This window comes from Hylobates moloch, unplaced genomic scaffold, assembly GCF_009828535.3.
Source record: "Hylobates moloch isolate HMO894 unplaced genomic scaffold, HMol_V3 SCAFFOLD_2, whole genome shotgun sequence".
In the NCBI taxonomy this organism is placed as follows: domain Eukaryota; kingdom Metazoa; phylum Chordata; class Mammalia; order Primates; family Hylobatidae; genus Hylobates; species Hylobates moloch.
In genome coordinates this window covers 159,793,524-159,810,865 of record NW_026652277.1, presented here as the reverse complement: position 1 = coordinate 159,810,865, position 17,342 = coordinate 159,793,524, and the positions used below count along the sequence as shown (strand labels likewise).

The 17,342-nt window shown below is 34.2% G+C and overlaps 2 protein-coding genes across 2 annotated transcripts in view; one reads left to right on the top strand and one right to left on the bottom strand.

Annotated features, from left to right (window-relative positions):
* Positions 1 to 17,342, top strand: part of NMBR (neuromedin B receptor) — a 67,896-nt gene that overhangs the window by 978 nt on the left and 49,576 nt on the right. Inside the window, exon 2 of the mRNA XM_058435603.1 lies at positions 1,296 to 1,370. The gene's annotated coding sequence lies outside the window, so the exon portion shown is untranslated. The remainder of the gene's footprint in view (positions 1 to 1,295; positions 1,371 to 17,342) is intronic.
* GJE1 (gap junction protein epsilon 1) lies at positions 6,614 to 8,721 on the bottom strand. The gene is made up of 3 exons (XM_032160464.1): positions 8,683 to 8,721; positions 7,838 to 8,032; positions 6,614 to 7,006 (listed from the first exon to the last, which is right to left on the bottom strand). The coding sequence occupies exons 1-3, from the start codon at positions 8,719 to 8,721 to the stop codon at positions 6,614 to 6,616; spliced, it is 627 nt and encodes a 208-aa protein (XP_032016355.1).

Below are 17,342 nucleotides of genomic sequence, written 5' to 3'. Positions count from 1 at the left end.
CAAACATATTTCCAGTCTCTTGATTGTTCCCATTCCATATGCCTATCTTCATGCCCGGTCCACAAGATTTTGATTATTATACCTTTAAAGAAGTCTTCAGAGTATGTAGTGTAAGTCCTCTGTCTGTTTTTTTTTATTCCTTTGCTTTTTCAAAATTGTGTTGGCTGTTCTAGGTCTCCTGTAGTTCCATATAAATTTTAGAAACAGCTTGTCAATTTCTATATAAGTTTCCTAGGATTTTGACAGGAATTATGTTGAATTTACAGATCAGTTTATAGTGACTAAAGTTACAAATGAGTAAGACTGCAAAGCCTTACTCGACATGGTTTATTTTTCCACTTAAAATGGTGCAGTGGCTCACGCCTGTAATTCCAGCACTTTGGGAAGCTGAGGAGGGTGGATCACCTGAGGTCAGGAGTTTGTGATCAGCTTGGCCCACATGGTGAAACCCCGGCTCTACTAAAAGTACAAAATTAGCAGGGTGTGGTGGCACATGCCTGTAATCCCAGCTACTTGGGAGGCTGAGGCAGGAGAATCGCTTGAACCCGGGACGCAGAGATGACAGTGAGCCAAGATTGTGCCACTGCACTCCAGCCTGGGCGACAGAGCGAGACTCCCTCTCAAAAAATAAAAAATCAAAATTAAAATTAAAAAGTCTTTAATTATTTTCATCACTCTTCTGTAGTTTTCATTGTACAGGTCTAGCACATATTTTGAAAAATTTATCCCTATGCATTTCATATTTTTTTATTCCATTGTAAATGTTTTTTTTTACATTTAAATTTTATTTTTTATTACTCTGTAGAAAAATTATTCCTCATAAGTTTATTTTTCTTTTTAAGTTAGAGTCTTGCTCCGCCACCCAGGCTAGAGGGCAGTGGTGCAATCATAGCTCACTGCAGCCTCAAACTCCTGGGCTCGAGTCATCCTCTCACCTCAGCCTCTGGAGTAGCTAGGACTACAGGCAGGCACCACCATGCCTGACTAATTTTCTTATTTTTTGTAGAGGTGGGGTCTTGCTATATTACCTAGGCTAATCTCAAACTCCTAGACTCTAGCGATCCTCCTGGCTCCACCTCTAAAAGTGCTGGGATTACAGGCATGAACCACAGTGCTTGGCCTATAAATTTAATTTTTTGGAACATTCTTTAGAATTTTCTATGTACATGATCATGTCTGTGAATAAAGATATTTATTATTTTGCAATTCATATATGGTTTGTGTTATTGTACTTGTTGAATAAATATATATTTTTATATATATGTTTATTTTGTTTTTGTCTTATTGAATTCCAGTTCAACGTTAAACACAAGTGGAAAAAGTAGAGAGCCTTGCCTGTTTTGAGACTACAGGGGAAATTGTTAATTCCGGTAAGTTTCCTTAGATGCTATTTATCAAGCTTAGGTAGATCTCATTTAAAGTGAGAGGTTTAGGGTTTTTGGTTTGTTTCGTTATAAAGGGGTGTTTATAATATAACTTTTCATTCCTGGGGTAAACCCCACCTAATGTGATGTATTATTTATATGTATATTGCTGGATCCTATTTGTGAATATATTTTTGCTAAGAATTTTTAATACCAACGTTATGCTAGCCTCCTTACATGAAATGGCAAATATTCTCTTCTAATTCCTAAAAAATATTTTGGAGTATTATTTCTTCCTTAAACATTTAATGGAATTCACCACTGAATTCATCAGGGCCTGGCATTTCTTTATGGGAAGGCTTTGGATTTAAAATTTTAAAAATCGATATATGGATAGTCATATTTTTTATGTCTGTCAATTTTTAGTAGTTTGGAATTTAGAAATGTTTTCATCTAAGTATCAAAAATTTATTGACCTAACATTGTTCAGGATGTTTCCTTATAGGTTTTACTATAATATCCCTTTTCTGATTTATTTTTTGGATGATTTTCATTTTCTCCCTTATTATCTCATATTATCAAACCAGAAATTTATAAGTTTTATTAATCTTTTCAAAGAACCGGATTTTGGTTTAATTGATTTTCTCTATTGTCTTTGGGTTTTATATCACTGTGCTTTATACTCGTATTTTTATTTGCATCCTTCTATTTAATTTGTATTTAAATTATCTTTTAAAAACTTCAGGCCAGGCGTGGTGGCTCATGCCTGTAATCTCAGCACTTTGGGAGGCCAAGGCCAGTGAATCGTGTGGTCAGGAGTTCGAGACTAGCCTGGCCAACATGGTGAAACCCCATCTCTACTAAAAATACAAAAAATTAGCTGGCTGTAGTGGCGGGTGCCTGTAATCCCAGCTATTTGGGAGGCTGAGGCAGGAGAATCGCTTGAACCCAGGAGTCAGAGATTTCAGTGAGTCATAATCGAAACACTACACTCCAGCCCTGGCTACACAGTGAGACTCCATCTTAAAAAAAAAAAAAAGAAAAGAAAAGAAAAAAAAAAACCAACACAACTTCAGAAAGTGAGCAATTAAAATCACTATATAACTTCTTTTCTAACGTACTATTTAGAACTTCTAATATTCCACCAAACACTGTTTTAACTGTTTTCCACTTATTTTGATAAGTTGTATTTGCATTTTTGTTTAAAGTAGTTTTTAATTTCCCAGGTAATTTTTTCTTTGATCCATGGGTTAATAAAAGTATGTTGTTAATTTTTCAAACATTTGGATATATCCCTGATATCTTAATTTTACTAATTTCTAGTTTAATTCCATTGTGACCAGAGACTGTAGTCTGTATGATTTCAATCCTTGAGACTTCCTTATGGGCCAGCAAATGATATTTTTGGTGAACGTTACACACACACTTGAAAAGAACGTCTGTTCTGTTGTTGCTGGGTGGAGTATCCTATAAATATCAATTAGTTCAAGTTGCTTATTAATAATTTATAATCCTCTATATCCTTTTTGATATTCTATTTACTTTGTCAGTTTATTACTGAGAGAAGTGTTGAAATCTTTAGCTATAATAGGATGCATTTCTTTTTTCAATCTATCAGGTTTTGCTTCATGCATTCTGAATCTCTATTAACTGGTGGCATACATATTACAACTATTATGCTTCCTGATGAAATTATACTTTAATCATTATGAAATGTCTCTTTAATCTCTGTCATCATTCCTTGCTGTAAAATTGACTTGAGTTTTCTCATAGTAATATAGCCAATTGAGCTCTCTGATGCTTAGGGTTTGCATGATACATCTTTTCCCATTTATTTTCTATAAAATATTCAAGATTTTAAAATATTAAACCTTTAAATATTTAAAAATGTTTAAAGTGGGGTTCTTGTTAATAATTTGGTCTGGCTTTTAAAAAAATACATTTAGACAATCTCTATGTTTTTGGAGTGCCAAGATCTTTTGTATTTATTGTTAACCATTGATATGTTTGGGTTTGGTTCCACTACCTTGTTATTGTTTCTATTTGTTTCACCTGTTTTTGTTCTCTTTTTTTCCTTTCCTGCCACCTTTTATATTAATTGAATGTTTTATGATTCCAGTTAATTTTGTTTGTTTGCTTGTTAAGCCAAAATTTTGTTGGCTTTTTAAACTGGTTGTTTTATATTTTATAATATACAACTTAAAGTTATCACAGCATACTTCAAATGATAATATACTTTACATATATTACAAGAATCTTATAATAGTATACTTCTACACTTGATTTGATTTGCCGAGGGTTATCAATTTTATTGTTATTTTCAAGAGTGATCTGGGATTTATTTTGTTTTGTTTGTTTTCTAAAATGTTACTTTTTACCTATAGCCTTATTAAATTATTTTTGTTTATCTTTGTTTAATAAGTTCTTATGTTTGCTTTTTGAATTACATTTATTGTTTCCTTTTTCATAATAGATGTATTTTCAGCTGTCAATTTTCAGTGCACTACAAATTTGCTCATATCTCATAGGTTTTAATATGTAGCATCCCACTTCTTGTTCATATAAATAGTCGGAAAAGCTTCAGTTTAAATTACCTTATTTGACCCAAGAGCTTTTTATGAAATGGTTTTAAATATCATTTCAAATGGTTAGATATTGTTTAGTTTTGATGTTCTTATTAATTTTTACTATATTTGCATTTTAGTCAGAAAAATTAGTTTTTATATCAGAATATGAATTTTGGTATATAGTATTTATTATTCAGGGCTGTATAGCTGTGTGCTAACAATTCTGATATAGTTACTAATAAAATGAAATCATAGTAGGTCGGTAATGAATTTACAAGATTGTCTAAACCACCTCTCTCGTCTTATCTCTATCTTTAAACGTAACAATAGGTAGTGTTTAGTTCAAAGAAGTAGAGGCAAGCAAAGTTTCTTTGGTGGCTTAGAGATGCCATCCTTCCACCTTGTCAGTTGAAGAGATCAAGAGCTCAGGGAGGCCAAGGAAGCTGGATTTTAACGGATGCTACAGTAAGGTAGCTGGAAAAGCGAGAGAGCTCCGGAGATCTGCAAAGGGCGTTTAAGTGAGTCCTGATCAGTGCAACATCTTTAGATATCTTTCCAGGAAAACAACTAATTGAAAGGATCAAAAGGAACAGTACTCAAGATTCACACAAGACTGAGAATAGTTGCTATTCCCAAAGTCAGGGTGGAAAAATCTCTTAATAAAGGGATATACATTGACAATGCCCTACCTTAAAGGATGAGTCAGAGTAAGAATAAATCCAAGTGTTTATCTATGATTGGGCAATAATGTTAAGGGGAAGTCTTCTGTGGGATTTTTTGGAAAAATGATCTTCCCTGGGAAAGAATCCTGAGAGGCAAACCAGAAGAAGGTCCTTTTGCCCCATCTCCCTTCTTTCCTCGGACACAGAGAGAAACTGTTTGATGTAGCAATAGCAATTTGTGTCACCACCACAAGTCAACCAGCCGGAGGGTAGAATTCAAGATTTTTGAGACTAGTGAAAGGATACTATTTCCAAACCACCAGATAGGCATCTGATAGAGCACTCAGAAAGGTTCTTCCTTAGTATTGGGGCAAAACTGGCCTTTCAGTAAGTGCTACACTGGTCATATATAACAAAGCTTAAAAGGAAGCAGAAAGGATCATCTGTTTCCAAGTAACTTAACTGTGCTCCAGAACTAAGTTGAAGAATATTTATGAGAAGAAAAATAATCAGCATCCAACAGGATAAAACACACAATGCCTGACATTCAATAAAAAAGTACCAGCCTTGCAAAGATGCAGGAAAAATAGGACCCATAATGAAAATGTGTATGTTTGTCAGCAGATTGGCGGGAGCATTCCACCTTGAATGCAGGCAATCAAGGGATATGTTATGTATAGAGAATTTAAAAATAAGGATAAAATATTAAACATGGTTGCTGTTTATTAACACCAATGGTTAGTTATTCTAAATAAAGAAAGTCAATAAATATCCTTTGTTTGTAGAGTGGACAATTTTTACCAGTCCCCACCCTGTTGGCATACCACTGCTATAGTATGATTTTATAGCTCACGTGCTAGAGTATGATTTTATAAATGTATTAAATCTTGATGATCTTTTTATATGAATTTTTTAATGCAGTACTTGTTAAATAATAGACATCAGTAGCTATTTGTGGAATGAAGATAAGTTGGATTTTCTCCGGTGCTTTCATGTAGAGAAAACCTCAGTGATGAAAACTTTAGATCCAGAAATTCATGATATCAAACATAGGCTGCATAAAGCTTGAGGAAAAATGGAAAACCTTAGTATTTGACTATACTGAATTCCCTACTAAGTTACCAGTATAAGGCAGTAATACATAAGGATTTTAAATAATATCAAATGAATCAAATGATTGTTGGTAAGGCAGGCAAATAAAAAGAAATTCACTAAATCGGTATAAAATTGTCTCTGAAATAATTTCATAGCTTTTGAGGAAGTCTAACTTAACATAAACACAGTGTTCCCTTTCGATAAATATAGAAGTTATAGTTTTAGGACATCTGTGGGCACAGAAAGGTTTTTGTTTTTCCCAAGAAAAAACAAGGATCCCATGCGCAATATTATCCATAGCATTTTTTATTTGGTAGCTATATTTCTATATCATTTTAATATTGAAACTTTCAAGAAAACTGACTGAATAAAATTTAAAGAACATAATTGTTGAATTTCTTTAAGTTAATGGTCAAACTATAGAATTACTCTTTAATAATTAATTTACAACTTTTGTGCTTAAGTTGTATTTTACATGAATGCAAAATAATTACACCCTCAAATTTAAAACTGTATAGTTCCACAGAAAGGGAAATGTAAAGATCTGGATTATGACTTTGGTCACCTAAATTAACCTTCCTGAGCATCAATTTTCCACTTCGTAAAAAAAGACAATAAAAGTTTCTCTGGCCACAAAAAAAACTGATCAGTTAAGATATACGTGAGAGAACTGTGTAAAAGCACCATTTAAAAATAAATTAACAGTAGTTCTGTGTATATTTTCTAATAAAAGTGATCAAAATTAAAATGAAATATTTTTTCAAGAATCCTTATCTTATAACCAGACATTATATTTTATAGTAGACATAAATTTCAGACACATTGAAGTAAGTTTGTTTTGAAATTGTGGTACTCACTGAGTAAGATGAAACTAAATAAAAATGATAAATAACTGTAGCATGACGATAGGTAATCAATTATTTGGTCATTGTCTGAATGGAAAGTATAATCTTCTAAATATGATCTCAAAAATCTCAGCAACACATAATACCATTGTAATTGCTGTAAATGTATTCATTGCAATGAGAAAAATCGTTTTTTCAAAGTGTTCTGGAACCATGCATCTTATAATCATGTTTTTCCCAAGAGATCTAGCATCACACAGGTAAAGAGATTTTACTTGGAAACCAAAGAGGTAAATCTGAAGCCAGAATGCTATTGCCTCTAGACTAATTCTTAATAAAATAGACAGCATATAAATTATAGTGTAGATAGACTTTTGAAGAATGCATTCTTGATTGATGCTTTTACATGCAGCATAAAGATGGAAAATAGCTCCAGGAACCAGAACAATAACTAGTTGTAAAGCCCAGAACACCTAAAGTATGTCAGAAATATGTTAGTAAATCAACTAATCAATATGTAACGAAAATACACTAAAACCCCCCCACTAACTCTCAACAGAGTCTAACTTAAAAATTCCAAGTTTCGGAATACTATGCAGCCATAAAAAATGATGAGTTCGTGTCCTTTGTAGGGACATGGATGAAACTGGAAAACATCATTCTCAGTAAACTATTGCAAGGACAAAAAACCAAACACCGCATGTTCTCACTCATAGGTGGGAATTGAACAATGAGAACTCATGGACACAGGAAGGGGAACATCACATTCCGGGTACTGTTGTGGGGTGGGGGGTGGGGGGGGGGCGGGGACAGCATTAGGAGATATACCTAATGCTAAATGACGAGCTAATGGGTGCAGGAAATCAACATGGCACATGGATACATATGTAACAAACCTGCACATTGTGCACATGTACCCTAAAACCTAAAGTATAATAAAAAAAAAAAAAATTCCAAGTTTCATAAAAATCTTATATGCGTCTTAATATAATGAAGGTAGTAATGTTGAACATATTTATTGTGAAAACATAGTCATATATTACTGTAATTGCCTCTCAATAGATAGCTAGTCTATATCCCAAATACAGGTCTGGAGAATAATGATAACATTAGTAGATAATAAAATGCCAGAATTGGAAGAAACTCCCCAAAACTCAATTTATCTGAAATATACAGCTAATTAAAGAAAAAGTAACATAATCCTTAGGAAAAAAAAAACCTGTTAGGGTATTTCTCATGTTAGGACATTATTTTACATTTAAAGAGAAATGAGTTTGTTGTAGAGTTAATGTTTATGTGCACACAGAAAAACTTACTTGTGGAGTGATTGGCCTGAACCGATTGTAACAGAAGAGATTTACTTCTTTTTTGTCTGGATCGCAAATGAAGTGCAAGGCCTCATTCCCATAAACTGCAAAGCCTAGTACCCCTAGGAGAAACATTCGGATCAATCCAAAGAAAAGGGTGTGGAATTGACCAATCACAGTTGGAGGTTTAACCTGTTATGGTTTTAGGAGAAAAAAAAAAATCTTTTAAACACAAACATTAAAGGACATTTAAAAAAATCTTTATATCGCATTTAAAAAATGTAAGAGTCAAGAAGTTTTGAAGCAAATAGACCCTTAGAGATCATCAAATCAAATATAATTCCTGCATTATGAGATTTCTCACTCTTAAAATATGAAAAGCAACAGTCGATAGGGACATGTTGCTAATCAAATGTGTAATTTTGGAAATATTTAAACAGCTTTGAATACAATTAATATCCCCACCATTGTAATCCCTTTGAAATAAAATCAGAATATCTAATACTTCTTTTTAAAAAGTAGATAACAAATTCAGTAGTAAGCTCAGTCCATACACTATCTTAACAACCAAATAATGTTTATTAGTTGTAATTAAAGCTTTTTTCCTCTACTTCTTAATTAGGGAATTGAGAGAGTGAGCCACACTAAAACACCAACATCTAAAGACACTTCCTGAATTTTTCTCTTTATAGTTTTAAATTCAGAATATTTTGAAGCATATGGTTGACACTTACAGTATTCTCCATAGATGTAGAGAATTTATTCACCAAGACTTATGCAATTCAGGGTAAAATACTCAGAAAAGACTCATACAATTGATTTTTTGTTTGTATAATACTTACACATGCTTCATAGAAGTTTTTGATGTAATTTAGAAACATGTCTCAGGAGATGTTATCCTGGCATTCCTGTGGGTTAATTCTTGACCCACATTGCCAGTTTGCTCCTGCCAGAATCAAACTCTTATATTCTCTCAGGACTCATAGCAGAAAACACTCATCACTACAAATTTCTCTCCCCTCCTCCTTTACTCTTAGACCTCTGGGGCCCCGTTCAACCTTCGTATCTCTGTCCCAAAACAAAACAAAAACAAAGAAACAAAAGCAGAGAGCATGTGGCCAATCTAATAATCCCTTGATTTACACTGTCAGTGTAGCCAGCTAGCCAGGAGTACCAGCAAAGCAAGAGGCCAGCCCCACAAAGGTTCTGAGCACTCAACACTTCTGCAATTACCTAAAAATGGACTGTATCTAAATTAGTGGGCTCTTTAGCTTGGAGTTTTCTCTGATAATGTTGAAGTAATCTTTTTCTTTTCCTTTTTATTTAAGTGTGTCCTAAAGGATAAGTACATGGGAAATATTCCTGGTTCTTTATTGTTTACTTCCATAGAGTATAATTAATTTCTGTGAAGTCTTAAGAAATTGTAACACAGGATATAATAGTTATTGCATTATTGAATATTATTGATGTATTGCTATATTTGTCTAGTTGTTGAATGCTTGCCACAGACATGGAAAAATCTGTAATTAGATCTCTGGGCTAAGGAAAAAATAGCGAACTACTAATTAAGGCAAGGCCAGGAGCTAGCACATATCATGAGAACAATCCTTCCCATCCTTTCTTTTGTCCTTCAGCAGATACATCATCTGTTAGACATTGTTATGGGTGTTGAGGACCAGCAGGCACCAAGACAGACCAGTAACTACCTTCTGACTTACATATCTGCTTACTATCTTCCATCCACCTATAATGTCATACAGCTAATCATTGATTATATTTGCTTTCTTCACTTGCCTTTCTCATTTTCTTGTGATCTGCCAAAGATTGTAACTCCAGACAATGTCATTGCTTTCTTCCAGCAAGTGGAGAAGTGACTGCATGATATATGTATTTGTAACCAATAAACAAGGGACAGTGTTCTCGTTGAATAGGAGTGCTGTGCTAGATAGGAAGAAATAAACATGGACAACTTAATGATCCCTCAGAGTGGTTAGATAAAAGATATTTGTGTATATTCCCATCTTCTCAGAATCAGAATTTCAAGTTTGCTTTGTGTTGATTCTCAAGAAGTGACGTCTAAAAGCCCTAACAACAATTTGCATAAGAAGGAATAGTGCTTTGGCTTTTACCATTGTACAGTAGTGAATGCTATTGTTTAGTCAACTGTATACAATTGTCAGACATGTAGAAATCATCAGTGTCTCCTTTCAGGGGTGTATAAAATTGTCTTGAACCTTAATTGCATGTGTAGAAGAAGGGAGTGCAGCATCACTGTCATTGCTGAGATCTACGAGGGGCCAAATAATTAATACCAATCTTTCTCTTACACGTTCTGATCCAATTGGGTGATACAACAGAGGAATAAACCATATGTGGGCCAAAATATCACACATAAATATTAGGCTGAGGAGGGATGTTGCTTATTTCTTTAGGAAAATGTGATCCTTAGTGAGACTGGCCTCAAATGTATGGCAATTGGTAAGGGTGTATATTGGAGTGACAACCTGGGTTTCTTGCATGCTAACAGTTGCAGGTTCCAAAAGCAGAAAAAGGGTGATTCTCAATGCATAAGCATTGTTTAGGACTCTGCTTGCTTCATGTTTGCTGATGTTACATTAGGCAAAGAAAGTTTCAAAATGAACCTAGATTTGAGAAACATCTTCTACCTCTTGATGGATCTGTGAAGTCACATTGCAAAGGTGTGGGTGTATGAAAAGAAAATATTTGTTGCCAACTTTATATTCTATTGCAATGTGCCTGCTGATTACAAATGTTAACATGTCTCCCGCATGTCTTCACTTGCATTACAGGATGCCAAAACTGTCATCTAATTATAGAATTAAGATTGAAGTCAGGATTTTGTGATTTGCATTATATCTGGATGTGGCTACTTTTGATCTAGAATCTGGAGAAACAAAGGGAAAAGTTATATTCTACATGACATCAATATACAATGGTGATACAGGAATAGGATGACTACAATAGACACTTACACTCCAAAAGTGGAAAAACAGGAGATATTTAACTGTCACTGGTCCATAACAATTCTGAAATCTTGCTAGGAAAAATATTGCCTGTTGTCCCTACTCTGGAGGCAGGGAACATTCCATGATTAAGGCACAGTAGTATTACCCTGAAAGCTGTTCCACAGCACATTGTACTCTTCTGCTTAATGGAAGTGGTTCCCTGGTTCATTGTTGTCAGTGGCCTGTAGCTCCATTCTCTGTGTTCTTGGCCGAAAGCATCTTCCCTTTTTCATTAAAAAAAGAAATGACTATGCTTGAATAAATAACTTGCTCAGACTGCTTCTTGCCAGAAAAAAGCTGAGGGGCCAGAAGTCTTTTTTATAGTTTGACCAATATCTGGCCTTTTAAGCCAAAGTAATAGTTGTTTTGCTGGTACAACCCTCTTAATCATTCTTTGGCTTTCTGTGTAATAGATTTAATAAACTTAGTTTTAGTAAGAGTCATATAATTAAAGAAATATCTCTCTCTACAAATATATTTACAGTCATTTTTGGATTAGGCTTTTCTGAAGTGCTCTTAAGATATCTAGAAATCTTTTGTCTAATTGAGATAGTCATTAGTCATGCCTTAAATATTTAAAAAGTCTAATCAAAGGACATTATAGCCACACCATTAATTTGACTTTTACCCTAAGACCATTTCTTACATTAGAAAGTTTTATGGCTAGGAGACTAGAAATGAGAAAAAAAAATTAACATATAGCCAGTCCTGACCTCTCTATATTTTCTCCAAGTTTTTCCTGCAAACTCATCTCTAGGTCTCTTTACAAGGTAATGTAGATTGATTGCTGAAACATGGGTAAGTGAGGGGGAATAAACTTTGACCTTATTTTCTCCTCTGAAGAGCTCAGAAAATTATTGGGGTACATAGCACCTGGATGGTGCTGCAGAGCTTGGCCCTTATTTACACTCCTCATCAGATCTCAATGTGAAGAGCAAAGGCCAAGCAGAGAACTAACCAAGTACAATACATACCAGGGGCGTAGTTGAGAAATACAAAGGACCCCATATAAATGAATGGCATTAATGTGAGTAGGAGGGAGCACACAGTACCTAAGATCACGGGCTCTGGAATCAGAGATTTGAGGTCTCAAGCAAATTATTTCACACCCTTGAATCTCAGTTTCTCAAACTGGCAATGAAAATCATATTTACCTCAAGTGATTGTTGTATGTGGATTATTAAAGGATTTGGAGAACATTTATCCTGTCCTTAATGAGACTCTGGACCAACTATGGTCTCCTTGTTATACAGACTACAATATATTAACAAATTAATACTCCTTAAGCAAAGAAGAGTCATTACTTCCCTGAGGGTAAAGAACCTTTGTGTTGGCCAGAGTAACAGTGTTTTAGGGAAGAATAAATAACAGACACAAATTTCATGTCTGTTTTCAATGTCTTTTCTGTCTCTCTCTCTCTCTCTGTCTCTGTACTTGGAAAATAAGTGCATTTTCCTTTTGAGTCTATCAAGATACCAAGACATCTACTTGTAAGCAAGGACTAGTGGGAGTGAACCCAGAAAGACTTATGGCTGTTAGTTAATTTAAGCATTACAATATACCTCTGTTCTTTCAGCCCTAAAGATTTTTAAAATGACCAGGATACATTTATAAATTTTCTGAGTAAATGGGCAAAATTTGAGGCACCAATACGAGGCTGTTTGCTCAAATTTGCTTGAAGTTTCTAGTTTCAGATAAAGGAGGGAAGGCAAGCTCAGATTTACTACTACTACTATTAGTACAAAAAGTTGCTGACATTTATTAATCACTACTGTATGCCAGTATTATTCTAAACCCTGGGGGTAATGTATAATCTTTTGGTAGATATTCTTCGTGTCCTAAAATTTCTTTCTGAGATTAAAAACATTTAAGACCTTGTGGTGTAAACAAGAAACAGGACAAATTTTGTTCAGAACCCAAAATAGGATCAAAAGAAATAAAAATGAGTTAAAGCATTATGCATGATGATTAACACATGCAAATTAATGCATAAATGTTATATATTATTACATTTACATCTGGTCTAATTTAATAGTTTGCAACAAGTTACCAAACATTCAAAGAAGAATGAATACTGATTCCTCTTAAGCTCTTCTGAAAAATTGAAGAGGAACACTGCCAAACCCAATTTATGAAGCCATTTTCACCCTGATACCAGAGTCAGACAAAAACACCGCAAGAAAACTACAGGCCAACATCCCAGAAGAGTACTGATGCAAAAACCGTCAATAAAATACTAGCAAACAAAATTCAGCAACATAGATACAAGAATAATACACCAGTGGGATTTATCTCTGAGATGCAAGGATTGCTTAATCCATTGCAAATCAGTAAATGTGGTATACCACCTTAACAAAATGAAAGACAAAAACCACATGATCATTTCAATAGATGCAGAAAGATCATTTGGCAAAATTCAAAATCAACTCCTCATAAAACCTTTCAACTAATTAGGTATAAAAGGAACTTACCTCAACATAATAAAGGCCATATATGAAAAGCCCACTGCTAACATCATAATCAATGAAAAAAAACTGCAAGCTTTTCCTCTAAAATCCAGTGCAAAGTAAGGATGCCCACATTTGCCACTTATATTCAACATAGTATTAGAAGTCATAACCAGAGCAATTGGACCCAAAAAGACATCTGTACTAGTCTGTTCATGCATTGGTATAAAGAAATAATGGAGACTGGGCAATTTATAAAGAAAAGGTGTTTAATTGGCTCATGATTCCACAGGGTGTACAGGAAGCATGGCTGGGGAAAACTTAAAATCATGGCAGAAGGCGAAGGGGATGCAGGCAGTTATTTGTATAGCCAGAGTAGGAGGAAGAGAGCGAGAAAGAGTGGGGAGCTGCTACACACTTTTAAACAACCAGATCTCACGAGCACTCACTTACTATCACAAGAGCAACACTGAGGTGGAAATCTTCCCCCATGAGCCAAACATCTCCCACAGGTCCCACCTCCAACATTGAGGATTACAATTCAATGAGATTTGGACAGGAACACAAATTCAAGCCGTATCAACATTTAAATCAGAAAAAAAGAAGTAAAATTATCTCTGTTTGCAGATAACAATTATACAAGTAGGAAACACTAAAGACTCAACCAAAAAATCCTGTTAGAACTAACAAATGAATTCAGTAAAGTTACAGGACACAAAATCAACACACAAGAATCAGTGACATATCTGTACACAAACAAAAAATGAGCTATCTGAAAAAGAAATTAATAAAACTATCTCATTTACAATAGCAATAAAAAGAAAAAAATACTCAGGAATTAACTGAACCAAAGAGGTGAAAGACTTGTACAATGAAAATTATAAAACACTGAAGAAGAAAAAAGAAGATGATAAATGGAAAGACATTCATATGCATGTATTGAAAAAATTAATATTATTAAAGTGTCCACACTATCCAAAGTGATCTACAGATTCAATGGAATCCCTACTGAAATCTCAATGATATTCTATACAGAAATAGAAAAAACAATCCTAAAATTTATATGAAACTACAAAAGATCCCAAATAACCAAATCAATCTTGATCAAGAAAAACAAAGCTGGAGGCATCATACTTCCTGATTTCAAAATATACTATAAAGACTACAATAATCAAAATAGTATAGTATTGGCATAAAAAACAGACACATAGACCAACAGAAATTAAGGGATCCCCAAAATAAATCCACTGGAAGGTCAACTTATCTTCTACAAGAATGTAAAGAAAGTCCAGTGGGGAAGTGATAGTTTCTTCAACAGATCATGCTGGGAAAACTCGATATCCACATGCAGAAAAATGAAATTGGACCTTTATTTCACCCCCTATAAAAAAATCAACTCCAAGTAAATTAAAGTTTTAAGTGTAAGACCTGAGAACATAAAATTACTGGAAGGAAACATAAAGCAAAAGCTTCTTTACATTGGTCTGAGCATGAATTTTTGGATAGGACACTAAAAGCCAGACAACAAAGACAAAAAATACAGATCAGTTCTTTGAATTAAAAAGCTTCTGCACAGCAAAAACAAAATAAAACAAAACAAAAACCACACACACACAAAAGTAAAAAACCTTCAAAACCAAAACCAAATAACCCCCTCAAAACCCAACACTGGATGAGCAACTTACAGGTTGAGAGAACATTATTTGCAAACTATATCTGATAAGGGTTAATATCCAAAATATATAAAGAACTCATACAACTCAACAGCAAAAAAAAAAAAAATCCCCCAAATAACCTGACTCAAAAATGGGCAGAAGAATAAATAGACATTTCTCAAAAGAAGAACCACAGATGGCCAATAAGTATATTAAAAAGTGCTCAACATCGCTTATTATCAGGGAAATACAAATCAAAATCACAATATCACTTCACACCTGTTAGAATGGCTATTATAAAATAAAAGATGTGTTGGTAAGATGTAGAGAAAAGGGAGCACTTGTACACACTGTTGGTGGGAGTGTAAATTGATATAGTCGTGAAGGAAAACAGTAGGGAGATTCCTCAAAAAATTAAAAATAGAGCTACCTTAATAATTCAGCAATCTTACTTCTAGGTATATACCTGAAGGGAATGAAGTCATTATTTTATAGAGCTATCTGCACCCCAGTGTTCACTACAGCCTGATTCAACAATAGCCAAGGTATGGAAACGACCTAAATGTCCATCCACAGATTAATGTATAAAGAAATCTCACAACACACCACACACACACAAACACACACACACACACCACACTCACACAAACACACACACACGGGAGGGGAATATTGTTAAGCCCTTAAAGGAGGAAAATCCTGCCATTTGCAACATGAATGAAAATGAAGGACGTTATGTTGAAGGGAAATAAGCCAGAAACAGAAAGACAAATACTATATGATTTCACTATATAAGGAATCTCCAAAATAGTCAAACTCATAGAAGCAGAGAGTATAATGGTGATTGCCAGAAGCTAGTGGGGAGTGGGAAATGGGGAGATGGTCAAAGATTCCAAAGTTTCAGTTATGCAAGATGAATAACTTCTGGAAATCTAATGTACAGCAATGTGATTATAGTTAACAATACTGTATTGTATACTTGAAATTTGGTAACAGGTAACTCTTACATATTCTCGCTGTGAATATGTGAGCACACACACACAGGTAATTATCACACACACGAAGATAATTATGGGAGGCAATGGATATGTCAATTAGCTTTACTGTGGTCATTATTTCACAATGTATATGAATATCGAAACATGAAGTTGTACACCTTAAATACATACAATTATTTGTTAGCTATACCACAATAAATCTGAAAATAAAAAAGCAAGTTACATTCATTGCTTTAGAGCTGTGCTGTTCTATGTGTTTGTCCTTATTCACCCCTTTTTTCATTTGAATAAATGTTGAGCATCTATATTACCAGCTACTGTGCAAGGTGTTAGAAATTTGTGAGAACAGTGTAGCCCTTGCCTCCATGGGGCTTACATAAAAGCATGAGTACTTGTGTATGTATGTATATGTGTATGTGCATACACGTGTATATGTGTATATGCATACATGTGTATATGTGTATATGGTAGAAATGTATGCTGCTGATAATTTACTTAAAATAAAGGATGATTTATATTTAATCCTTCAGAATATGGTCACAAACTGTCTTGGCTTATTTTACATCTGGAAAACAAGGGGAAGTAATCTCTATATATGTTTCCTCTCTACCATTTTTTGATTCTCAGTATTTTGCATTGTGTCAGAGTAATTTACCCATCTTCTCATGATATACCCAATGATGGTAAAGTGGGGTTGAACAAAGGTCAATTTAGGTACTCAGAATAATATGTTTCAAAGAGGGACAGCTGAGATAAGGCAATCTGAATGGCTGCCTAGATTCATAAATCACAACCCTTAGCCAATTCACATCTCTCTGAAATCCCTGACCTGCCAAAATTAGGTTTGTCTTCCTGCATGAATAATTTATATTTTCTGGAATGGAACTGGGAATGGCTTAGTAGAAAGGGTCAATAACCAATCATGTTATTTTGGGCAAATGATTTAACCTTCTGGGGTATGTTTCCATTTCTCCAAAAAGAAGGGATTGGATTCTATGATGTGTAAGTAATTTCACAATTCTATGGTTTTATAATTCTAATTCTTATAACCATACTTAGAAGTATTGTACTTGCTCTGAGATTTATTGTCAGTAATTTAGATGGTGCCAGCAATTGCTTGACCTAATGGTTAAATTGAAGGTCTTATTTTCCTTCTTTTCTATGAGTTCCTATTTCAAATATTCCTAAACTGCATGATTTCTAGTTGTATAACACATGTAACAATTTCTTTTTTGAATAGTCCGCATATCTACAGTTATTTTTGGCGGGGGATATGCCATCCACATATCTCTATAGGAAAGCCCTGCCTGGAAATCCAGAAGACTTGAGAGTGCATTTTTTTCCTACTTTACTGGCAATTATTAAAGCACACAATG

Bases quoted from the DNA above. Each gene is read 5' to 3' on its own strand.
- GJE1 (XM_032160464.1), bottom strand. From the start codon at position 8,721: ATGTTTCTAAATTACATCAAAAACTTCTATGAAGCATGT. The intron at 8,033-8,682 runs GTAAGTATTATA...AAACCATAACAG, and splicing joins AAAACTTCTATGAAGCATGT to GTTAAACCTCCAACTGTGAT. The intron at 7,007-7,837 runs GTGTGCACATAA...GACATACTTTAG, and splicing joins CTCCACAAGTAAGTTTTTCT to GTGTTCTGGGCTTTACAACT.